The sequence below is a fragment of the Lacerta agilis genome, chromosome Z (genome assembly GCF_009819535.1).
Source record: "Lacerta agilis isolate rLacAgi1 chromosome Z, rLacAgi1.pri, whole genome shotgun sequence".
Taxonomy (NCBI): domain Eukaryota; kingdom Metazoa; phylum Chordata; class Lepidosauria; order Squamata; family Lacertidae; genus Lacerta; species Lacerta agilis.
In genome coordinates this window covers 2,801,706-2,815,925 of record NC_046331.1, presented here as the reverse complement: position 1 = coordinate 2,815,925, position 14,220 = coordinate 2,801,706, and the positions used below count along the sequence as shown (strand labels likewise).

The following is a 14,220-nucleotide window of genomic DNA, read 5'->3' as shown; positions in this document are numbered from 1 at the left end:
AAGATCAGAATTCAGTGTTTCTCAAAACTGGGTCACCACCTGCTAGACCACAACTCCCATCATCTATAGCCAGCATGATGGGACTTGCAGTCCAACAGCTGGGGGCCCCTATATAAGAAACACTGGTTAGATGGCCATCCTACAGTGGCTCAAGGATGGGTCCACATTCTTCTCTGCCACCATGGGAAGGCTACCTCTGTTACCAAAGCCTGGGAGATCTGCAGCTTGCTTCCTGGCCACCCTAACTAACCCGCCGCCACAACGCATGTGTGGAGCTTGCTGGCAGAAGTGGACAGGCCCCACGGTATGATTCAAAGTCAGCAGCCATTATTGGACACAAGACCCTACCCAGTCTGCTCCATGCTCCTGCACACCAGATACACACTTTCCTAGCAGTGCAATTTCACAGAACCAATGAATTAAAAAAAGTCATCGAGATTGTTTCAGTACTTTAGAAATCAACAAGCACAGAAAAGCTGCAATTCAGTCTGTGATAGCCCAGCTAGGCAGAACTCCACACACCTTTCCAGTGTTAAATCTAGCCCTGCAGCTCATAAAACACTGGCCAGCAGCTGTCTTGTTCTCTTCCTACCAGTTTTTGTTTTGTTCATTTTGTTTTGTTTTGCTTTGCAACAGTAAAAAACAACAACAGCTGAAACAAATCATTTTCGTTATTCCAATGGAAACCAGTACTCCATTCTTGTTCTTGGTCCACAGCCATCAGAACACTCTGTCAAACTCTGTCTGATTGGTCGCCACTGGATTCCTGCCCTGATTGGCGGGCTGCTGTGGCATATGTCCACCCCTCCTCCTGGGAGGAGCCAGGTACTCGAACATGGATTGGTTATGGGTGGAGAGCATGTTTTTGAGATCAGAGGGCATAGGGTCGGACCAGAAGAAGTCGTGATTCAGGGCGTCATCACTATCTATCCTTTGGGCAGGATCCAGGACCAGCAGCTTGTCTATCAGATCCAGAGCATATGGGTCTTTGACGTACGCCTTTAGCCGCTCCTTCACCTTGCGCTTCTGCCCTTTCGGCAGGTCCAGCTTCTCATACAGTTCGTACTTATCCATGTTTGGCCACACCTAAGGAGTTACCGGACAAGGATTAAATCAAGAGGAAGGAGACTGATAACCCATTTCAGTTTCCAAGTGTCAAAAAGCCCCATCGGGGCAGGCAAAAGGAAGCACTCCTTCGAACAACCAAACTATAGTTTATTCCCACATGATGTAGCAACAGCCACCAAATTGGATGCAAGGCAGAGAGCTTTCTTTCTCTGCGCCAGGTTTTTCTGATGCAGAAACAGCCACTAAGCTCTCCACCTTGCATGGGGGACAAGGCCCGCTCAGTGCACCGCCTTCAAAAAGGTAGGGATGGTTGCAAGCTTCTGAGCACAATTCAAGGTGGTGATGCCTACGTCACATACCTGGTCCCCAAGGATGATCTGTCTCCATTATCAGCTTGCCTGTGAAGTTAAAACCTTCTTTGCATCCTCTTCCAAATGCCCCACCAGCAAAGGTGAGGCAGATTGCAAAGCACAAGAAGAGGCCCTCAGTCATGAAACCTTAACCATGATCACTCCAGAGAATAACATTTTTTAAAAAATCCTTAGCACCTTAGAGACCAACTAAGTTTGTTCTTGGTATGAGAAGGGTGGTAGGAATGGGTGGTTGGCTGATAGGTGAGGTAAACCTGTTGACTACTGTTAACGACTGTTAACCACCCTTCTGAGTAATACCCCTCCCCACTCTCTCACTATATATAAGGGTCTGGTGACTTCGGTTCCAGTGTATCTGAAAAAGTGTGCATGCACACGAAAGCTCATACCAAGAACAAACTTAGTTGGTCTCTAAGGTGCTACTGGAAGGTATTTTTTTGTTTTTTGTTTTGTTTTGACTACAGCAGACCAACGTGGCTGCCTACCTATAACTGGCACTCCAGAGAAGTTCACATATGTTGCATAACGTCTCCGAACCTCTATATTTTACCCTCCTTCGGATTTAATTTTAAAAACAGTACACAAAGCATAATTAGCTTGAATGTTGCGGTACTGTACAGCAAAGTGTTTTATCCCACAACAGAATCTGGTTTTCTCAGAGGTAAGTCCCACTTTCCTTGGTAAAGGTTCTTCCAGGAAAGCAAGAACAGGAAGGCAACCTTAAATGCTATAAATTATCCTAGGTTAGGAAAAATCTTTTTAAAAAAGAAAAAAACCCAGAAAGAGTGTATACATCTCAGAATTAAAATAATCAAAGAGTGGGAAGTATGTGAGGGCGTCTGCTGTGCTTTGCATAGAAAAGGCACCATGCTCACTCCTCCCCCCCTCCCCCCGTAAGCATCTCCCAATAGAGGCATAACCAGCTGGACAGCCTCAGTGCAGTGAAGAAGATGAACCAATTCTCTGACCCTATATAAGGCCGCTTCCTGTGTTTCTAAAAACAGCAAAGATTATGCCAGCAGTTTAAATATGATCCAGAGATTAAAATGCCATACCTACTAAATTCAGCTCTTGGTCAAGCATGTGGAAATCAATATCCCACCATGGATGGGCAGGATTTCATCACAGGTTGGGAGGGCCTCATTTTCTAACCTGAAAGATTAGAGAAACCTACCTCCGGGGTGATGCATCCACAAAGCTGGCTGATGAGAGTGAGCTGGTGCTGTTCTGTGTTTCCCTGCATGATGGGGCTTCGGGTCCACATCTCTGCCATTATGCATCCTGCGCCCCAGAGATCAATGGGTGGTCCATAATCCCGTTCCCCTAAACAGAAGGAAACTCATTAATCTCAAAGAAACTAGGGCTGGACAACACTGCTTCAAAAAAACATTACAGTGGTGCCTCGCTAGACGAATGCCTCGCTAGACGAAAAACTCGCTAGACGAAAGGCATTTGCTAGCGGAAGGCTGCCTTGCAAGACGAAAAAGTCTATGGGGCTGCCTTGCAAGACGTTTTTTTTTTTTTTTGCGCGAAAACCTCCGCGCTTCATTGCCACTTCGCTAGACGAAAAATTCGCTCTTCAAAGACACTCATAGAACGAATTATTTTCGTCTAGCGGGGCACCACTGTAGTTGCATCCAGTGAGTAGGATTAACAACCCATTGTGTGGATCTTTAAAGCCCTAGAAAACTTTCTGTTGTATTGCATTTTAAATACGGTTGTTAAACTGTGCCAAGAACTTTGGCTAGTAGGCGGGGCATAGATTCCTCAGGTAAACAAAAAGCACAAGTAGGCTATTTCATTACAATATATCAGCAATTAACAATGCAAATTTAAAAAAAACAAACAAGGTAAGTGAGCAATTCAAAACAGTCTTCTCTTTTAACAGTTTGTCTGTCGAACCAGAGCTGCGCATGGAAACGCCGTTTACCTTCCCGCTGGTACCTATTTATCTACTTGCACTTTGACGTGCTTTTGAACTGCTAGGTTGGCAGGAGCAGGGACCGAGCAACAGGAGCTCACCCCGTCGCGGGGATTCGAACCGCCGACCTTCTGATTGACAAGCCCTAGGCTCTGTGGTTTAACACACAGCGCCAACCACGTCCCATGTATGGGGAGTGCATACATATATATAAAGGTCTCCAGTGGCTGTGTGACTGGAATATAGCCTACTGAAAATCATTTCTGTTAATCTACCTGCACTCACCTCTTCCCTGCCCATCACTGGAATGCAGCCCACATGGGAATGCGGTTTTTGGACAAAAAAAAGCTCCTTTAAGAGGTTGAGGGGGAAAGCAGAAACAGGCAATTCTCCCCCCCCCAAAAAAAATATTATTGCCTACCCAGAAGCAGCTCCGGAGGACGATACCACAAAGTCACCACCCTGTTAGTGTAGCGATTGGGCTGACTGTTCTTTGCCAGGCTGAAGGCCCGAGCCAGGCCAAAGTCGGCCAACTTCAGAACACCATCGCGGGTGATAAGCACGTTGGCCGCTTTCATGTCCCGATGCAAGATCTGGAGAAGGAAGACAATTGGGGTAGGTGTAGAAAAAAGATTTATAAAAAGGTGCATTCTGAGAAGTCACAGGGCCAGCAGGCAGAAAATTCCAAAGCTACAGTTCCCAACTTCCTTCAGGTCAAGAAGCCTGGGAGTAGGGGAAAACCTCAAGCAGAGAAGACCCCCTCACCTTATTACGGTGGATGTAGTACAGGCCGTTCAAGAGCATCTGCATGACTTTCTTGATCTCCGAAAGTGTAAACTTGACGTGGGCATTGCTGAGGAGTCCGGCCAGGTCATGCTCGCAGAAGTCAAATACCAGGTAGATGCTGCCCTTGCAGCGGTTGTACGGAGAGGCTGTAGGAATTTAAAGGAAGCAGCTGCAATCACAGTCTTGCCTTCAAAGGCTCAAGGCAGGTTAAGGCACAAGGTTACAGCATCAAAAACCATCCGACATAGAAGGAAAAGATTTAGTACTGACGGATCAACCCAAAAATGCAAAGCAAAGTGTCTATCCTCCCCACTTCCCCAAATGAGAACAGATTCTGTCCCTCACATGCTGCCACTCTGCACAGCCCTCTCTCACAGAACCACCTCCCACAGGAGGCAGGTGTAGCTAACGTGGTGTCCCCCAGAAGCTGTTGGGAATGCAACGCAAACCTGCTCCAGCCAGTCTCACCAACAATCGGGAGGGATGGGCATGCCAGTACTCAAGACCAAAACACATGCAATATATACAGATTTATTTACACACAAAGCTACCTCGGACACTGAGCACGGCAACCTCTGGAGGGCACCATATTGACTTGTTTGTGTTGGCATCCATCTTGAGAGACAATGGAGTGTGCCTCCAGGGGTGAAGCCAAACCGCTGCATTAGCAACACCAAAGTGACCTCCCCAGGGTGCAAGCCTGGGCACTTTGTTTGTTTGGTTGGTTGTTGTTGTTATTTATTTGTGGGGGGAAGAAACACACCCCCTACCCTCCACCCCCTAGTTGTGCAACTTTTATATCAATCTCGACATACAACTAAATACCTGGTGGCTTCCCTTCCACCCTTTTCCTGGTTTCTTTATTTTTCTATTAAATCGCGTATTCCAAATTTTTAATCTTCGAATTTCTTCTTCTGTTAAATTCTATTAGATTCTATTCTACTGGATTTACTCAAGACCTGCTAGGTTATTTACTTGTTTATACTGGCTCTTAAAATATGCAATAAACATTTTCCAGTCCTCCTTACATTCTTTATTGTCTTTTTCTCTTACCCTGTTCGTTATGCCTGCCAATTCAGCATATTCAAGCATTTTAAACTTCCACTCTTCCTTGCTTGGTACCGTACTCGTTGTCCACCTTTGTGTCAATTAGATTCCAGCTGCAGTGGTGGCTTATAATATTTTTGTTTTTTGTTTTTTAGGGACTTCTATTACCATTCCCAAAAAGATTGCCTCGGGGTTTTTTGGGGAAGGTTATTTTGAATATCTTTTTTAATTCATTGCAAATTACTTCCCAGAATTCCCTGATTACTTTACAGGACCACCACATGTGGAAAAAGGATCCCTCTACTTCATTGCTTTTTCAACATTTACCTTTTTCTTTTTAAAAAAATTTTCGCTAGTTTGGCAGGTGTTAAATACCATCTGTGGGTCAACCTGTAATGCGTAACATGCTGTGAACTTCCTATTTACTGTCCATAAATTCTCCCACAGCTCATTACCAAAGTTATGACCCACATTTGTGCCCACTTAATCATACTTGATTTCACAAATTCCTCTTTTGTATACCACTCTAGCACAATTTGTGTATTTTTGACAATACTTCTACTTAAATCCCTTGTGAATTGGGATTTTTGTTCTGCAAATCCATTTTTTAAATCCATTTTAAACAGTTGGTTAATCTGGAGTATCTGTTAATTTTTTTTAGTTTTTTAGGATCTTTCAACCTTGGTTCCTGTTCTGTAAAATCTAGGATTTCTTTTTATGTCAACCATTGTTTGTCCATATTTGTCCTTTTCCTTGAAGTGGCTTCAATCGGTGTTTTCTTCTAATAGATTTTTATACTTTTCCCATACTCTGTATAATTTTTTTTTCTGATCACATGATTTGTAAAAGTTTTATAAATTTTTGCCTTTCCATACCATAGGCAGGCATGCTACCCAAACTGTATATCATGTCATTCCAGATTTCAACCTCTGATATTTTCCAACAATATCCAATCTTTTTATCCACCATAAACATGATGCCTCAAAGTAGATTTGGAAATTTGGTAGGGCAAAGCCTCCTCTTTCTTTTATATCAATCATGACTTTATGTTTTATTCTGGGCTTCCTTCCCTGCCAGATAAACCTTGAAATATTTTTCTGCCATTCTTTGAAGCAAAGAGTGTTGTCAATGAATGGGATATTTTTAAATAAGAATATCATTTTTTGGAAGGACATTCATTTTAATAGCCGAAATCTTGCCCAATAACAATAGTTTCATTTTTTCCATATTTCAATATTTCTCTTTATTTCTTTCCAAACCTTTACGTAGTTATCTTGGTAAATATTATAGTTATTTGTTGTTAACCAGATTCCCCAGATATTTCCCCCCCCCTCTGCTTTCCACCCAGACATGATTTCTAGATCAGGCATAGGCAAACTTGGCCCTCAGATGTTTTGGGATTGCAACTCCCATCATCCCTGACCACTGGTCCTGTTAGCTAGGGATAATGGGAGTTGTAGTCCCAAAACATCTGGAGGGCCAAATTTGCCTATGCCTGTTTTATATCATTTTTGCTTGGTTGTCCATATTTTTAACCATCATCTTGGTTTTTCCTTTATTTAATTTGAAAACAGCTAGTTTTCCAAATCTGTCTATCTCTTCTATCACATCTGGTATGCTCTTGCTCAGTTGTTCTAAAGTTAATACTAAGTAATCCGCAAATGCTTTTAATTTTAGTTTTGCTGCCCAGATGACAAGACATCACCACCACCCCACCACCACCACCCCCTGCTGATGTGATCCAAAGGAAAGCAGAGCAATGCGTTTGGCACCAGCTTGGCTGCAGGAGCTGCCGGAAGGAGGCGTACAGGCCCCATCCAACCGCCTTAGGGACTCCACTCTGAATTTGTGTAGGGTTTCCCCCTGAGCCTTTTCTTCTCCTGAAGATATCCTGCAAGGCAGTGCAGGTTTAAGATCAGAGTTTTCCTTCTCCTGGATGGGCTACCTTGCCAGGTTGATGAGCCCCATGTGCTCCTCACTTCCCTCTACAGCACATGCAGAAACCACCAGGACCCACTCCTGATACATATCTTTCTAGTGCTGCTGTTTTTAGATTCATATATTATAAGCAGTCTTGGAACACTTTTCTTTTTTTAGTGTGGAAGGATGGCATATGCCTAAATCTAACCAATCAATCGTATCAAAAGAGTTGTGGGATAGTGATTTCTCAATGCCTTGGATTGTGATTATTATCTCCAGCTTTCGTAAGAACCTGCCAATCATAAAAACTGCTTTTTTTGCAGCCACAATTCTTACCTTTGGTCCTGCAGATCTCAATGAGATTCACGACGTTTTCATGCTTGAGTAGTTGGAGGATTTTGATCTCCCGTAGGGCTGTGATGGGGAACTAAAAAATAACCCAGACAGTCAGTTAGAAAACTTTAACAAATGCTAGAGATCTATGCTAAACCATAGCCTATTATAAACCAGCAGTGCACTGGTTCACATTCCTATACTTTGTAACATGTTGCTCTGCCCTTACAGGAGCAACGAACCACAAGCTTTGACTTACCATGATATGCAAACTAGAAAACCTGGCTTGTTTGTTTTCAGGAAAAAGAAACATCCAGTGGTTAACAAAGTTTATTCTCGTTTTATTTATTTTATCTATGAATCTCTTCCCTTGAGGACTTCCAAATGAGTTTATAGTACAACAATGTACATGAAACAATCACATACATAGGAAAAACAACAATATATTAAAACAATGATTAATATTAAAAACAGTTTAAAAAACACCATGTAAATAAAAACAATTCATATTCAAGACAGATGCCAACTGGGACAAAGATTTTAAAAGGCTTGTTGAAAGATGAATGTCTTTAGCAGGCTCCAAAAAGATTACAGAGGAGGTTCCTGTCTGATATGAAACAAGAGGGAGTCTCAACGTGCCACCAACCTAAAGACTCCATTCTGACACTGTTTGGAATGGACCTCCTTACAGAATGGCATCTTCAATGTTAAGTTGAGTATGCAAGGAAGAAGGCGATCCTCTAGGTACCCTGGTCCAAAGCTGTATAGGACTTTGTACCCCAATGCCAGTACTCTGAACTTTATCCAGTAATTAATTGGCAACTGTTGAGGGGCCTCCTCTATGGGGTTTTGGCCAAAAGATTTGTTCCTACTTCTGCAAGCCTTAGGGTTCCTGCCAAGACTCACCCCTCTCTCCCACATGCCATTTGGACAACACAAGCATCAACCCCTCTCAGCATGAACACCAGAAACAGAAGGAATTATGATACAGCAGAATAAATCCACTGCTGCAAGATGGTGAGTGTTATAAGAATTTTAAGGTCACACACACATATATATAAATTAAATGTTCATAACTGTATATATAAACCACGTGTCTGAAACCCCAGATTAGGTCCTGAATGAATTGACCTCAATATTTCTCTGAAAGGTCAAGGTGGGAAATCTTCTCATGGTCCATTTCCTCACAAATCCTGTCTTAAGGGCACATTCAAGATATGAACAGGGTATGAGCCTGTGACCTGTGACCTAGAGTCAGGAATTAAGTAGTTATAATAACAAAAGAGTGGCCAAAACCCAGATAATGCAAACAGGTAACTTGCCAGACAGGAGATAAACAACGCACTCAGATTTCTGTTGGAGACCGCCTTTTCTGTGATGTAGGTATGATGTATTTGGGGGGTGGTCTTGGACTCCAGGGCGGGGAATTTAAAATGTCTATATAAGGGCTTGCACACATGGCTCTGGGTTCTCCACCAAACTCCTGTGGGGGGTGGGGAGCACCCTGTTGCAACAGCTTTTAATAAAGATCAGGCTTAACTAGCTGCCTTGATTTTCACTAGAATTCTGGTCAGAGTGCGTTTCTCAAGTGGGATCAGTCCTAAGAGCCACAATAAAACTTTCCCTTTCAGAGGCCAGGCAGGCAGTCACCTTTATTGTACATAGCCAAAGGTCTTTATAGAGGCAACATACTGCTGAATGGTAAACACAAGGATAATGTTCTGCATTAGGGCTTCCTGGAAGCATCTGCCTGACCACTCTTTGAAACACAACACTACAACAGATGCACACACAAACACACACCCCGATCCAGGTTTCTGCACCCAATTTTGCACCCAAATCCTGTTCCAAAAATGCACCTCAAAGCTACTTTACCTCCCATGCTCATAATCACCCACACCCACCCTTATCCCCCAACACAGCACAAACTTACCCCCTCTTTTTCATTCTCCATCAACACCTTCTTCAATGCAACTTTTTTGCCTGTTTGACGATGTTTTGCTTTGAACACCTCCCTGTAGAGAAAAGGGGAAGTGTTAAGATTCACCAAGGACCTGGAGGTATTTCCATCTGCAAACTTCCCAGAGACGTCTGGCTAACTCTTGCTGGATAAATGCTGACTAGAACTCCTGGGTTCCAGAGCAACATCTCTCAGAACACCAGTTGCTGGGAGACGAACAACAGTGCTATCTTCACGTGCTCAGCTTCAGGCCTAATCCAGCAGGACCTTCCTTATCTTCCTGTGCAGTCCTCATGTAATCCAACAGGGAAAGTGCAGCTACCCTCCTAAAAATAATAAAGCCCACACAAGTGGCAGAGTCTTGGGTCTTCTTCACCCAAGGTATACACACGACGAATGGCTTTTTTCAGCACATGTACATGGAGTGAAGCTGCCACTTGATGAGGTACCTTTGGAACAAACAGGCACTGTTCAAAAAGTGCTTGAGTTTTGTTTTGGTTTTTTTTGTAAAGTATGTGCGCCCGATGTAAGAAAGTGCATGTGGGAGAGAAGTTGAATCCTATAGTATCCTGCTGATAAGAAAAGGGAAAAAAGGCTTGAAACACTGGCAGATGTGTTAAGATGGTATCCTATGTCAGGCACATGGAAGGCTTTGCAGAAGGACACAAAACAACATGAAGAATCCAAGCAAGCTGGCACATGTTATTTGAGAGCAACTGGATGAAAGAACAGGAGACCACCATCAAGAAGGTACCGTCCCAACACTGCCTCGATTGGCACTTCTAGTCTAAAATTTAACTAGTTTTCCACAGGGTTTCTCAGACAGTAGGCCAGAACCCACAGCTGAACTTTCGGGGGGGGGGGGGTTGGCTCAGTGGTACAGCCAGCCCCCTACCTCCTCACTTACCAGTCCCACCTGTGGTGAAGGTTTTTGGTTTGGAAACCAGCAACTTCTTGCATGCTAAGTAAAGGTGACTGGAGACAAATAAATATGGGAGAGGGGTCTCTCTCCTCTGAGGGGAAAGGGCAAGTTCAGTAGTGTTGAGAGAATTTAGAAAGCAAGATGAAAGGTTAATAATAATAATAATAATAATAATAATACTATCTAACTTAATAAACAAACAAACTGGGAACAGAAAGGAAGGGGATATCAGAGGCAAGCTGCTTTAGGAGCCATTGAAATGGAAAAGTACTGTATAAGAGAAATGAGATTTTAAAAACTGGCAGTCTGAGTATGGGTGGGAATAAGGTGCAAGCAGAGTGTGAAAGGAGTCTGGCAGACAAAATTATAAGAGATAGGTAACTGAGAAGAGAGAAAAATGAAAGAAAAGGTCTTTGGCACTTAAAAGCTTGGCAAATTCTGCCTAAAATGGGGAAGAACGAGCTGCAACACTCCCAGAACAAATGTCTGTATTTGGCCTGAGGAAAGCTCAGCTTTGGAACTCCTTGTCACAAGGAAAATGCTGTGGCAAGTTATTTAGATGGATCCAAAGATGGATCAGATCAGGGGTTTTCAACCAGTGTACCATGGCACCTTTCTTGTGCTTGCTGAGTGCCTGGTGCTGCCTCCCAAGGTAAGGTGCTGGCCTCACATTCACCTTTGGCCAGTGTCCATTGGGCCACTAAAGCTGGGGGCATCTTCTTCCCAGGCCCCTGTGAGCAGCTAGGAGATAAGGGGTGGCAGCAGCAGCTGCTCAGAGGACTCCCAAGGAGAGGAGAGAGAAGGAGGCGGCTGAGGGAACACTGCACAAGGGAGGGTGTTCGAGAATGTGTGAGAGGCTGCCAGCTCTTCTGGCAAGGGATAACATAACTGGGCTCCTAGGCCCCACAGTGGTGCCGCAGAAAGAATGCAGTTGGTCAGGGAAGCTGTGGACTCAAAAAGGTTGAAAACCTCTGGATTAGATGGTTGTTGTGTGCCCCCCCCCCCCGGTAAGGTGGCTCTCATGCAATTTGAACCTGGGTCCCCTAAGGCCACATTCTGCCTCTTTCTATGTACTTGGGAGTGGAAAACATCAAACCTATGGTTATGTAAAACATAATAAACACACAAGATGAAACCGGCAGTACTATTGCATAAATGAAGTACACTATTCACTGTATCATATTATAGATTTCAACGGAAATAACTCATAAAGTTCAATGGAAAAAGCAACTGTTACAATGGAAACAGCAACGGTTACAAAGTACTGTAATCAAAATTAGGTTCGGCCCCAGAAGGGAGTCCACGAACCCGAGGGAGAGCCTCAGCAGGGCTCCCCTTCTGTCAAGAGCAAAGAACAAATAGAGACGATACAGAATCTCCCAAAGCAAGGCGATAGCCCTTTATTAGAAAACTGCTGCAGCAGGGTGTTTTGCAAGCAAAAAGACCCCCAACAATGGCGCACAAGCTCCTATATAGACTTTTGAAATTGCCCCCCTCCATACATCACAAATTGGGAGGGTCTGTTAGCAGTGATCTGAGCATCCTGGATCCTGCCCCCTGCCTCCTCTTGCCCTCCACCAAAAACTCATCAATTGAAGCAAAAGATATTTACATTTCCCTATTTCCCAGCCAAGTTAATCACACCCTTTTGTCTGGCACTCAGGTATCAGGATGCCAGAGATTATCACTCAGGCAGAGGGCTGCTGAGTAGCTGGAGGGGCAACCCCCCCCCCTTTGTTCCTGAGACAAAAAAATACTTGGTCAGTTGGGAGTCAAAATGGAGTGAGGCCTGTCTTCCTGCGCTGTTTTTCAGACATGTGGCCTTATTTGTTTTGGCACATTAATAATAAAAATTATATATAAATAAAGTACCTTAAAATTCTTACAACAGTACAATGTGACAAACTTAATCCGTGCTCAGGTGTTATACAAGTAAACACAAACTCATACACAACCATCATCAATTTCCAGATCTAAGGTAATAGCAATCCACAGATACAAAATTTGCTTTTTCCATTGAACTTTGTGAGTTATTTCTGTTGAAATCTATAATATGATACAGTATACTTCACTGCCGGCTACATCTCGTGTGTTTATTCCTTACTTGGAGTGGAGGCATAGCAAAATGCTTCCAGAAGCAAGACTTTCTCTCCAGCTAATCTACTTCCTGGGGTTACTAAGGTGATAAAATGCGGGGTGGGTCTGAACCACCTATGCTGCCTTGGTCTTCTCCAAGGGAAAAATATAATATCTGTACAGTAATTAATAAAGGCTGTCCGCAATCAGTGAAGGGAGCTGGTGCGGTGGAAGCAATTCAGTGTGTGAAGCAGGGGAGTTATTTAAGAGACACGAGCGAAGAACAATACTTTCTGAGGAGGGCAGCAAGGGGGAAACGTGGCCCGTGTCTGCGTGGGGAAGGGGCACCTCAAGCCGCAACTTGGGGAGGCAACTAATCAGGAGGGGTGAGGCCTAGATCAGGAAGAACAGAGGAAGCCAACCATACTGGAGGCCAGAATGAGCGCTAGGCAATGGGAGAGCAGAGGGGAGAGGAAAGGGGGCAGCCAGCCCCCCAGGGAAGTTTGCATGAAGGACGCCTGTTGGGACCCGTGTGCTAAGAGCCCATAAGAGAGGCGGTGGGGCTGGAGCAGCCTGATGGGGCGGGAAGTGGGGGAGCCTGTGGGGAGGTGGGGGCCCCGGAGCAGGGACCTGGGGAGCTTTTTCGGGGGTGGGGGAACCTGTTGGGGGGTGTGGGGGAGTCTATAGGGAGGTGGGTGGGGTGGGGTGGGGGGCTCCCCGCGGGGGGGACGGACGAAGGGCGCCCCGGCAGAGCCTCACCCGAAGGTGCCTTGCCCAATCTTGGCCAGCTTCTCGTACTTGGAGACCTCGTCGCAGTAGGGACACTCCACCGCGTCGTACTGCTTGGCCATGGCGGAGCCGGCGCCCCTGATCTCTTCTGGCTGCCGCCGGCCTCCGTCCGAGGGGCGCAGCGGCACGTTTCCGGGAGCGCTTCCGCCCGGCCGCTCCATTTCTTTGCGGGTCCCCTCGTCCCGCCGCCACCAACGCCACTTCCGGGACGCGGGGACTCGCTGCCGTGAGGCATGCCGGGCTTTGTAGGCAGGCGGGGGCGGGGCAAGTCCCAGGGAGTGGCCCGCCCAGCCCCGCCCCGCCGGGGAACTTGCAGGGCAGCGCGCAGGCCTCAAGAGGGAGCCAAACCGCCGACTATTATCAGGAAAGGTGGGGTTCAACAGGTAAAGATGAGATGGGGCGGAATAGGCGAACCTGGTGAATTTCTGCCTCAATTATTTTAACTCGGTACCCCCCCCCGCTTTTTCATAATTTGTAGGTGCTGTACCCTCTAAAGGCAGGTTCATCCATCCATCAGACAACTCTTATTTCTGTCTCCCAACCTTTGCTCTTGATGCTTTTGAATTCTGGTGCTGGAGGAGACTCTTGAGAGTCCCAATGGACTGCAAGAAGATCAGACCTCTCCATTCTGAAGGAAATCAGCCCTGAGTGCTCACTGGAAAGACAGATCCTGAAGCTGAGACTCCAAGACTTTGGCCACCTCCTGAGAAGAGAAGACTCCCTGGTAAAGACCCTGATGTTGGGAAAGATGGAGGGCACAAGGAGAAGGGGACGAAAGAGGACGAGATGGTTGGACAGTGTTCTCGAAGCTATCAATATGAGGGAGGCAGTGGAAGACAGGAGTGCCTGGCGTGCTCTGGTCCATGGGGTCACGAAGAGTCGGACACAACTAAACGACTAAACAACAAACCTTTGCTCTGTTTACCATCCAGCCTTGATTCAGAGTTTCTGAGAATGCCAAAAGCTATTTGTGACATTTTGATGGGCCAAATCAAATGAGTTGTGTTTTTTGTTATTTGTTTAGCCT

The 14,220-nt window shown here is 45.2% G+C and overlaps 1 protein-coding gene across 1 annotated transcript; it reads right to left on the bottom strand.

The window, feature by feature from the left end:
- Positions 1-434: 434 nt before the first annotated feature.
- On the bottom strand, positions 435-13,380 carry CDK9 (cyclin dependent kinase 9). Its single transcript, XM_033137780.1, has 7 exons — positions 13,164-13,380; positions 9,380-9,461; positions 7,450-7,540; positions 4,126-4,292; positions 3,782-3,953; positions 2,614-2,762; positions 435-1,086 (listed from the first exon to the last, which is right to left on the bottom strand). Exons 1-7 carry the CDS (start codon positions 13,352-13,354, stop codon positions 721-723), a joined length of 1,218 nt encoding a protein of 405 aa, XP_032993671.1. The 5' UTR covers positions 13,355-13,380; the 3' UTR covers positions 435-720.
- Between the last annotated feature and the right edge of the window lie 840 nt (positions 13,381-14,220).

Excerpts from the sequence above, each read along its gene's own strand:
- CDK9 (XM_033137780.1), bottom strand. The coding sequence starts at position 13,354 with ATGGAGCGGCCGGGCGGAAGCGCTCCCGGAAACGTGCCGCTGCGCCCC. Across the intron at positions 4,293-7,449 it reads TGAGATCTGCAGGACCAAAG|CCTCTCCGTACAACCGCTGC; the intron begins GTAAGAATTGTG and ends AAATTCCTACAG. Across the intron at positions 3,954-4,125 it reads ACTACATCCACCGTAATAAG|ATCTTGCATCGGGACATGAA; the intron begins GTGAGGGGGTCT and ends TTCCTTCTCCAG.